The sequence below is a fragment of the Tupaia chinensis genome, unplaced genomic scaffold (genome assembly GCF_000334495.1).
Source record: "Tupaia chinensis unplaced genomic scaffold, TupChi_1.0 Scaffold000085_1, whole genome shotgun sequence".
In the NCBI taxonomy this organism is placed as follows: Eukaryota; Metazoa; Chordata; class Mammalia; order Scandentia; family Tupaiidae; genus Tupaia; species Tupaia belangeri.
The window spans coordinates 4,438,506-4,449,942 of NW_006159547.1; the positions used below are offsets into that span (position 1 = coordinate 4,438,506).

Sequence of the window (11,437 nt, forward strand, 5' to 3'; positions counted from 1 at the left end):
TATATATAAATGAATTTAATTTTCAGCTACTTAACAATAAAAGAGAAAGTTAAAGTAGGACACAAACAAATCTGAAAACCCACTAAAAAATAATTGTATCATAATATTTTTTTAAAAAAGTAACTATCAGAACATCAGTATACATAATATTAGTTTTAATGGTGGTAAATATCCCAATTAATTCATTAATCTGTATTATGGATTTTTTAAATGTTATAAACATAAGCATAAAATAAGGATTAAAAGAAGAGTATAAATCTTCTCGTGTTATTAAGAACCTTGGAAATAACTATAGCATATCAAAATAGGAAAAATATACAATTATAAGCATAAGAACTAAAAATGTTTTAGTAGGACCAGACCAGACTATCATGATTATTCTATCTAAATTCTTTACTCTTCATCTTGACTCAGGCTCAGAAAAAAGAAAACTCTTTGCCCAATACCAGAGCTGAAATTAAAATCCCAAATATTCATTTCTAGCCTTTTGATCTTTGTTGTTTTTAACCTCACATTATAAAATGATCCTTTGAAGCTTAATATTAAAGTGAAATAATCCATATTCATCTTGTTTTCTGAAACAATTTTAATGAATTAATCACTTTCCCCTCCAGTACATCAATTCTCTACTCTTTGTTTTTCCTAGTCCATATATTATTGGAACAATGAATCAGGGAGTTTCTTCATCACCAAATCTAGAGCTGCATCACAATTTCAGGTAAAGAGAAGTTGAACTTTTTTGTTTTATATTGTTTCTTTCTGTTGATTTTGGTGGTTGTTGACAGATCCTGCCAGTGGTGACCTATGGTATAAAAATAATTTTCACTTCTTCTGAGACTCTTTCTCAAGCAGAGATTTTTGTGATTCTCAACCTATAATCAGAAGTGTTTCTTAAAAACAAACAAACAGAAGGAAAAAGAAATGTTTTTCATGTTCATTATGTCTCTGGCTAAAGTAGAGCTCTGTGCTTCTAAGTGAGGATTGTGAAGAATATTCTTGTTTCAGGATACACGATTTTCCTACAGAAGAGTACTCAGCCTGTAGACTCCCACTCCCTTCTGACGCACATGAACTTCTTGTTAGCTCAAAAAAAGTAGAGTTAGCTATATTAGAGTTCTAATGCTAATGGACTGCCTAACCACTTTGATCATTAAAATGTGGCCTGTGCCCAGGCTGTGGGACACCACCCTGCAGTGTTGGAAGACATAGGGGGACTGAGGGTTCATATCCCAGCTTGACCTATTTACATGAGCACATGTACATGTCCATAATCCTGGTTGGCTAGAAATCTGGGTAGGAAATCCTGGGACTCTGTTAAGATCTCTCGCTCATATGAAAGAAATAAAAGGGTTCTTAAAAATAAAGGAAAATAGAGAAGCAGGACATTTATGGGACATAGAAGTGGGTTATCAATTGATGATAATGTGTTTAGTATCCTCAACAGGACTGGTGTGAAGTGTATTCATATTGGGTAAATTTGGCTTACTAGCAAAGTAATGTACAGTGATTAAATGTAAGAAATTAAAAATAATTTAAAATGCATGCTCAATAATTCGAATAGAAGTAGTGTTACTTTATATTGGAGAAGGAGTCCTTGTGGACTTAAAATTTATATAAAAATTTCCATTTTTTTCCTTCTGTAGGTGGGTATTATGTGCAAACCATACAGAACCAGTGAAAGGCTTTTTAGGTAGATATCTTCGAAGAAAACTGATAGAGATAGAAATTGAAAGGAATATACGCAATAACGACCTAGTCAAAATTATAGACTGGATTCCTAAGACGTGGCATCACCTCAACAGTTTTTTGGAAACACATAGTTCTTCTGATGTTACTATTGGTGAGTTCCAAAAATTACAATGTACCATTTCTTAAGAACGAAGAGTACTTGGTTAAGATGACCAGATTGGATAGTAGAAAAAAACAAGCAAACCTAATGTTTTTTCAAGCTTTAAAGGATCTAAGCTTAGTTTCTATATGCTTCTGAAAATGTGCATTTTTCTAAGCTATGTATTTCCAATTATATTCATTTTGTCTGACAATTCTGGTTTACTAAAATGTTATTGAGAAAAATAAATTTAAGATAGACAAAAATCTAAATATCAGATAACTATTTGAAATAAATAGTATTTGTTTAGGGTACTTTTTATGCTACAAGCAAATTTTAGCTAGGAGCTCATATCAAATATGGCTGTGAGATAAGCACAGTTCGAAATTCACATCCGAAGACCTCCCTGTATATGACTGGTAGGTGAGTGCCCATTGACTCATGGCTGGCTGAAGCTGGGAGGTGGATCACAGCATCAAAACCCTGTTGGTGATGTTCTCTCTTTCTCTCAGAGAAAATAAATGAATAAACTTAAAAATAGATGATTGTAAGAACAGATTTTAGAGATCATTTATGTTTTGTAGATCATTAAACTTATCTATGTTTCTTTTTTTTCTTCTCACAAAGACAAAAGTGTTTGAATCTTTTTTTCTTTTCAGTTTGCATAAAGATGTTTTTATATTCCTTCTGAAGTTGCTTGTGCATAAGTACTTTTCCTATCAGGAATCATAGAAAAGTACTCTGTACAGGATCAGTGTCGATTAGAAAGAATTATTCCGCATTATGATCAGAATACCAATGCTGATTCCCAATTCTGTAAAACATGACATTTGATATTCAACTATTCATTTTATCACAGCTTTATAGTTTGTGAAATGGAGCAGGTTGACTGGATTATGACATCTAAATTTCTCCTAACTCTAATATATTGTGCTTTTAGAGTAATACTTTGTTCTGAAAAGAAAAGAGAGTCCAGGAGATTGGATCTTTAGTAAATCCATTTTAATAATAATTTAACTGGACAAAATTATAATTTCTTAAGAATCTCACAAAATACATATACTTAGCTTCCTAAAATAGTGTTTAAATATATATTTATACTGCTAAATATAATGCTTCTTTAAAATGTTTGTTTATTTCTTCTTAGGTCCCCGACTTTTCCTTCCTTGCCCCATGGATGTAGAAGGTTCTAGAGTGTGGTTCATGGATCTCTGGAACTATTCTTTGGTACCTTATATTCTGGAGGCAGTGAGAGAAGGTCTTCAGGTATAGTATGCAATTTTCATATTTTCACTACTGCTTTTAAAAAAGGTAAAAATAATTCTTTTAAAAGCAAAGAAAAATGTTCCTGAATATGCAGAAAACTAAAGGCATGATTATATGAATATGCAGTAGAGTTTCAAAGAGCAGCTAGTTAGTGTGCTTTGGTCTCTTCTGAGAACTGATGTATATAAGAGCAAACACGGTTTTTCCAACAAGCACACATTTAAGGACACGTTTGTTATCATGAGTATTGTAGACACTTCTGATTAGATGGCCAGTTAAAGGCACAGTTCTACAACCTATGACACAGCCATGTTTACATGAGCCTTGAACTTTTATACTCATATCACATAATTTCTAACTAATTGTGTTTGCTTGTGGGTTCCATGTTTGTGTATGCTTCATTGTTTGAAGTTCTTTAACATCATTTGCAAGATCCTTTAGTATTTTTGAGGGAGTACTCTGAATTCTGAGGCAGTGAGTTGTCCTTTTGTTTTCTGTGAGTTTTATTTAAGCTTATTTACTTCTTCAGTTAGCAAGAACAAAACAGAGAGGAGAGAAATAGAGAAACAGTTTCTTCCAACAGAGTCCTCATACCATGATCCACCCCCAACCTTAACGGAGCCCTGGTCAAGGATACATGTGTGCCTGGCATGTACAGGGAGACCTCCAGACACAAACCCAGACATTCTCTTGAGGATCCAGCCTTGTAGAGCATAGTCTTATTTCTATCCGACTACCTGGCCCAATTTGTTGGCCTTTTTATTTGTGATAGGTTCATTTAGCATCATTTCGTCTCATCAACCTTACATTGGGCAGCCCTGAAACCAACCTTCTGTTTATTCTATTTTGCAGAAAGAAATATTTTTGCTATAGGGTACATGCTCTCAGCAGAGAACAGGAAGACAGAAAGCAAGAAATTATCCCCCAGGAATCTACACTGCAATCCCTTCTCCCCCATTCTTCTCTCAGGATTTTGGGCATGCACACACATTCCCTATATGAATTTTAAGATGCTGGGTCCAGAACTCAGACCATAGTTGACCACATGGGAGTCCAGCAATGTAACCATTATGCTAACTGCTGGTCTCCTGTTTATTCTTTTTAAATTTAATTTAATTTATTATTATAATTTTTTATTTGTCTCTCCAGAGAGTGCACCCAAGAGCAAAAATCTCTCTAAGGAAAAGAGAAATGTTAGCCGTCATTTCTACATATATTTAAAATATACATCCTTCATATTCTCTCTAAAATATTGATAATCTTTCCTAGGTTTTTAGTTTTATTTTGCCAAGCTTTTAAGTTTAAAGTAAGTTATGTAGACAGATATATATTTAATGCATGGAAAATTGTGTACGAACACTATTCCCTTGAAAGTCCCATAAGAACTCCAGGTTCAAAAGGGCATTTTAATTAGAGGGCATTTTTTTCTACTGTGTAGAAATGCATCTTATATGTGCTATATATATGCTCGGCTCTTAGATGTACGGGAAACGTGCACCATGGGAAGATCCCTCCAAATGGGTACTTGACACATACCCATGGAGCTCAGTGTCTCTGTCTCAGGAGGGCCCAGCATTACTTCAGTTGCGGCCAGAAGATGTTGGGTATGAGGGCTGCACATCCACTAAGGAAGCCACAACCTCAAAGCACATTGCACAGGCTGACACAGAAGGAGATCCCCTGGTAAGAAGACGATATTTGGTTCTTCCTCTGTAATCTTGATTACTACAGTATATGGTCATGGGTATTTACTCATTAATCTCAAAGATATTAGTTATCCTAGGTAATATTTGGGACTGTCCTGATATGTGTACATAGTTTTACGTGTATTACCTTTGGCTTACTTGCACTGGATGAAATTCTTAAAATCCAAACCATATTTTTATGTTTAAACATAATCAAACAACACTGAAATGAGGCTGACTTCTTTGACCATAATTTTTCTATCCATTAAATGTGTAAATAATTAAAGCAATATTTAAAATGTCACGATTCAATTCATAGGTATTTCAAAGAAAACTGAATTTTATTCTTAAATTTAGAAAAAGAGTATAATCTAAAATATTCTTAAAACACTAAAGAATATTTAGATGTATCAACAAGCTGGACTACATTTAAAATTCATCTTCTATTGCCTATAGTAAAGAAGGGATAAACTGATTTGAAGTCAAAGAGAAGTTAATCTCCCTCCTTTGCTCAAGTAGTTACATTATATTTAGGTTTTAAAATACTAGAATAATTTGATTAAAATCAACAAAACTCCAAAGTATGAATATTCTGAAAATATTAAGTGCATGGTATTTTTAGAAAAAAGGACTACTTTTTATGTATCTGTTTTATAGATTACTTTCTGTATTAGTATCAAACATAATACGTTTTCAGCTTACCAGTCTATAACTTAAATTGCACAGCCAATAAAGAAAGAGAAAATACTAAAATAAATGTCATTATGTTACCTAAAACAAACACAAAGGAAATTATTAAAAATCTAAAAAAAAATTTCCCTAGAAGTACTCAGGAACATAAAACGACTTGATGGAATACTCACTACCAATAATCCTAACATGCACACATCATTGTCACCTCAGATCATTGTTCTTAGCATTTGGGGAATTATACATGGAAAACCTAATAAACTCTCAAGATCCTCTCCCCAGCAAAATGCACACAGAGAAATTTTTCAGAAGTTCCAGAAAATCACTGATGTGATTTTTCTATCCATATGTAGACTCTCCGTAAGTCTGTGGATCCTCTGTTAAGATTTCTGATCTAGGATACAAATTCCTTAAGGACCCAGATATACATTTTTTGTTTTGTTTTGTTTTAGATTTTGCCATAGGGTGTGTAAGCTTGCTTCAGTAAGAGAGACAGAGAGACAGTGAGAGGAAATGTGAGAAAACTATCCCCAGGAGGAATCACCATGTCACATTCACTTCTACTCCATCCTCCTGTAGGGATTTTGGGCATGCATACATGCCCAGCGTGATTTTCTAGTTTCCAGGTTGGGGACTCAAACCACAGTCAATCACGTGGGAGTCCAGTGCCACAACCACCATGCCACCTGCTGGCCACCCAGATGAATGTTTGTATAACATGACCTTCCCTTTAGATGATACACAGATAGAAATCAATGGTGGCTCTGGAAATGGCTCGAATCCAACATAATAGTGAGTATATGCTAAATAGTGACAAAATGATACAAATTTAATAAAGTAAATAGAAGCATCTGAATATAATGAATTATTTAATCTAAAATTTTTCATAAATTCTAGTTCTAAGGGTATCTCTGTGTTTTGGAATTATTATGTATGTTTAAGATAAGGGGAGGTTTTTATAGGATATGTTTTCAGTTTTAGCCTGCAGGATATGGTACCCTCAGAAAATGCCCTCAACTTTCCCATTCCTGAACTGTAGATTGGCTAACTCCATTAAGCATTCTTTTTCTAGGTTCTGAATTCTCTTGTCTTTTGAATGGACAGAGAGCCAGAGTCTTCCATTCTAACCTAAGAGTTGGGCTAAAAAAATTTCTAGTTTCTAACCTACTGCTCTACTAAATATCTTACGAGGGACTTATGATATCTAACATGCTGAATGGCACAAGACTTCATCTGAAAATAAGTCTTTGGATCGGGCTCATTCTGATAAAATAACAAATATTTTCTTTCTCCTTTCACATCTCTATATTGCTATTAATATTAACTGACAGAAGGTAAAAGTATATTTGCAATCCAATCAAAATCAGAAATCTTAGGAAAACTCATTATTTAAAGTCAGAAATCTGATCTTAAATCTGAAAGGAATTACATTTTGAACACCTCAAATTATATTAAGGATACATCCCTGCTCTAGCTGTAGTGAATCGTGCTAGGACAATGCTGTACTTCACAGGCTGGGACCACATGGGAGGCCCAGATCCATTCCCGTCCAAATTAAAAGCCAGGTGCAGTGGTATGCACCTGTAATCCCAGCAACTTGCGGTGGGGGGTGGTGGTGGCTGAGACAGGGGATTGTGAGTTTAAGGTTTGCCTGGGCAACATAGCAAGACCCTGTCTAAAATGGAGCTGGGCACAGTGGTGCCTGACTTTAGCCCCAGCTGTGAGGCCTAGGCCAAGAGGACTGCAAAAGCTTGACTCTGTCAAAAAAAAAAAAAAAAAGATGAGCCTTCATCACCAACAAACAGAATATTAATAAGTTAGTTAGTGAGTGAAGTTATAAGCTTGTTTAGGCAACAATTAGAAGAAAGCTTCTCAGAGGAGATCCTTGATTTTGAAAGATGAATAGGAAATTGGATAATGATTGGATGGAGAATATCTGAAATGAAAGAAATTGGCATGTGAAATATCATACAACTGTGTATTAAAAACAGTGAGCTTAGGGAGCCATATATAATTTGGTGGGAGGAATTATAGTTACAAAAGTATACAATTGCTAGATCATGCCAAGCCTTGTTTATCTTTGCAAGAAGTTAAAAACTTTAAAACAAGAACAAACAAACAAAAAATAGAGTCCTCCAAAGGTTTTTGAACAAGGACTTACCTAGTTAGCTTTGCAGTTTCTAAAAGTGGCCTTTGGTAAGAGAGTAAAAGACAGATTGAAAAAGAGAGGAGAGAGGTTGGGAAACAAGCAGGCTTAGAAGCACCAGGGTCTTTCCTCCTCCCCATGTTAAAAATGGTAAACATTGTATTTATGACTATGGGTATGGGGAAGAAGCATGGGAGAAAAGAGGAAAGATACATTTTTGTAGAGGATTTATGATCTAGTAATATTAAAATTGGACCTTACCTCTCTCTTGTAATCTATTTTGGTCTGAATGCACAAAGCAATGCTGATATGGAATCAAAATCTGGTATATATTACAATGGACTGTACTTACTACGTGGTATCATGTTCAAAACTTAATACTTTAGGTGACACTGCACCATAAAACTTGCATGCTATTCAGCTTTCAAATTATTTCAAACATTTGTGACTTGGATATAATCACATCCCTTATGAAGAGATCTCATTTACCATTTGAACTCTTAGTAAATCAGGAGAGTGCTCAAAACATTGCTGTTTTACAAATAAGCATCACTCAAATGCTTGAACATAAGAGCCAGTTGCTTATGAGGGATGGACTGACAATTAAAAGGGGGAAGAAAATATAAGTGTGCATGAAGGTAGTGGTGTGTGTGTGTGGGGGGGGGTGTACAAGAGGGTCCTGAAGACTATTAGATTGACTTCAAAATATGCTATAAACTCCTTTTTTTTTTTTTTTTAAGTTTGTACTATAAGGTGCATGTGCCTGCCAGAGAGGGAGAGACAGAGAGGGAAGGTGACAAAGCACCCCCACGGTGATGGCTACATCACAATCCCTTCTCCTCCATTTTCCTTTTGGAATTTTGGGCAATGCTTGCACATGTGCCCAGCATATTTTCCAAGCTACTGGGTCTGATATTCGAACCATGTAGTCAGCCATGTAGGGCCAGCCTTAACCACCACACTACCTGGCTGCCCCTGCTTTAGCCTGTCAGGTAGGTATTCTTCTTAAATTGGTGGTCACCAGTTTACTATTCATTGCATGTGTGTGTGTATTCTATCATTTATACTCCATATTCAAAATGTACGTTAAAGTTTGTTCAATCCTACAACCAATGAATTTGTTATTTATTTTGCAAGCATTTTTTTGAACACACACTTTACACTGGGCACATAAGAATGCATAGCCTGCCATCATGAAGGCTTTGTTTGTTTCTTAGATTTTATTTCTCTAAGTTGGAAAAAAAATGAAGAACAACTTCGAATACTTTATAAAATATGAAAATGAGTGTGTATTTGGCAATGAAAAGGTTATCGTAATTTGTAGAAACCCTTGATAAGAAAACAAGTCCACCACTCTCCTGAAGACACCTGCCAGTTTTTCTGTGCTTTGTAAAAATCGTTAAAACACTTATCCATAATTTGTTTTTGAACGATCTTTTCTATAACCTCCATCTCTAACCATGAAGCTGCAGAGCTATCCAAATCCAAACGATGTGCTTGTCTTTTATTTCATAATACATGAACATGCGAGCTGCCTTTCTCCCTGGGTGCTTGCACGCATATGTCGCTTTTACTAGAACAAACAATGCCATTTTCCTATAAGCCTGAGAAACCTGAGACAGCCGCCGTGGTTCCGGAAGGTGGGTTTTGTTTTCAGCAATATATCAATCATAGTTTAGCCAGAAATTCAACAACAACAGAGACTTGACAGTGATTCTTCCCGTCCCCCTCTGCCAGTGCTCATGGTCCACTTCATTCAGTCACCTCCTCTCGAGGTCAGCTCCTAAGCAGCAGATGGTGTGCTTGCGTGCAGCAGCTGGCTTCATTCCACTCCATCCCCTCCTTCTCTCAAGGGACTGAATGTGTGCGCCTGTGTGCGCGTCTGTGTGTGTATGAACATTCACGACTTTCAGTGGCCATTCAATGCTTTCTGCTTCTCCCAGCCAAAAAGCTGGGAAACTTGGCGCACGCTCCGGCGATGAACCCAGATGTCCAGCTGTGATACGGTTTTCTTTCTAGTCTCCCTGCTGGAGCAGCACTCATTCACTACCCCAAATAAAAGAGTGCTCTCAAGGCCCTATTTTGTCCTTATGGTTCGGTGGTGTAGTCATGTTTGGGAGAAACAGTGTAGGAGCCAAGGGCAATGAGTGAACAGGGGCAATGAGTGAAACTCAAATTGTTTCCCTGTTTCACTTGGATGGGATGAGACGTCTCTTCTGTGTGGCTCTGGGCCTTGCTTTTTATGAGGCTGACTTACTCAATGCATCACTGCCTGCATCGATGTCTCTTTTTCTTCCTTCAGATGAATATGCTAATGAAACTCCAAGAAGCAGCCAATTACTCGGGCACACAAAGCTGTGACAGCGATAGCACCAGCCACCATGAAGACATTTTGGATTCATCTCTTGAATCTACCCTCTAGAGGGTGAGAAAAGTTAGGGGGAAAGACTATGCTTTTAAAAAAAATGTTTAAAAGAAAAGGTATTTTTCACTAAACCACTGCCAGTATGAAAGCACCCTGTCAAGGGCCTGGCCCAGAGTTGTGGTCTCCAAGGAGACAGCAGAACTAAGTCTGAACCGCCAAGATGCTAAATCGAATTGGGAGCTTCACTTTATTTTATTTCCAGGCATTTTTATATCTGTGGAGTGTTAGAAGGCTCCATTACTCAACTGGAAAGGACCCTGATGACAACTGAGGGCAATTGAATAGATTGCACATGGGATAGCCAAACTGGACTTTATTACTGTGTTTTGGGTTTTGTTTTTTTTTTGGTTTTGTTTTTGTTTTCTCTTTACAAGTTTACAATGCAGACCTTTTTGTCCCTTCCTTTCGTTTCCTCCCGGGGGTTCTTTTCCCCAGGCAGGGTCCATTCTTCTGATCCGTCCAGCCCCCTTTGTGCCACACAGGTGCTGGTCACAGGGCTCCAGTAGTGTTTGTGTTGTGTGTTCACCCCATTCCAAAACAAATCCGAGAGGCCAGTCCTCATAAGCACAAATGGAATTGTGCCACCACCAGGAAAACACTACTGTGGCAAACTGGAGAAGTGCCAATTTAATTCTAACTGCCATGTTCTCATGACGTGCTCCACCAACTTTTTAGTGTACGAGTCACAGGTTTTATAAGGTTGTTTTTACCACAGTGGTCTTTTTAAACCACCTGCCCACTCCCTTAACAAGAGTTTTATACCAATTATTAGTCCACACTGACAAAAGGCTTTTTTTAGGGCTTTATTTGTTCGAGCCTTTTCAGTGAAAGAAGGAACACTTCCTATGGTGCTGTCTCACTGCCTTAAAACAGATTTCTACAACAGTTTAACCATTGGTTTAAATCCTAAACCATGGATAACTTCCACTGTCCTTTCATTTACAACCAAGCAACACCAATGAACATAGTAGCTTCATCTCTATATCTCTTTCTTTTTTTTTTTTTTAAGAAATGGATAAGAGAAAGTTCAGAATTTTTACCTAGTGAATAGATGGCTTTGCCTATCCTCCAAAATACACATGTAACCCAGAAACCCTCTTTGACTGTCGCTTAAAAGCTGAGGCATGTGGCTAAATTCCATCAGGCAGAAATGAGTTTCAGAAGGTGGGAGATTTTGAATTCTTATCCAGCAGAGCTGGAAGCACGAGATGCAGCCTGAGCACAACTATTTGGCTCTCCTTCCCTACTCTTCTTTTCCTTTTTTAAAATTTTTTTATTTTTATTTTTTAAAATTAGTTTGGATGCATGTTGTTTTGATTGCTCTTGTTGTACATGAGAAATTCAGCATTAAAGAACACTGAAGCAGTAAAGTCACTGTGGAAGCGGAAGCGTTTATA

At 36.6% G+C, this 11,437-nt stretch overlaps 1 protein-coding gene across 1 annotated transcript in view; it reads left to right on the plus strand.

Moving 5' to 3' along the window:
* NAV3 (neuron navigator 3) overlaps positions 1–11,048 on the plus strand; it is a 688,714-nt gene extending 677,666 nt beyond the window's left edge. The window contains 5 exon segments of the mRNA XM_014585711.2: positions 647–718; positions 1,644–1,840; positions 2,976–3,094; positions 4,574–4,777; positions 9,918–11,048. Of these exon segments, the coding sequence (XP_014441197.1) occupies positions 647–718; positions 1,644–1,840; positions 2,976–3,094; positions 4,574–4,777; positions 9,918–10,037 (712 nt within the window). The 3' untranslated portion in view covers positions 10,038–11,048.
* Positions 11,049–11,437: the final 389 nt, after the last annotated feature.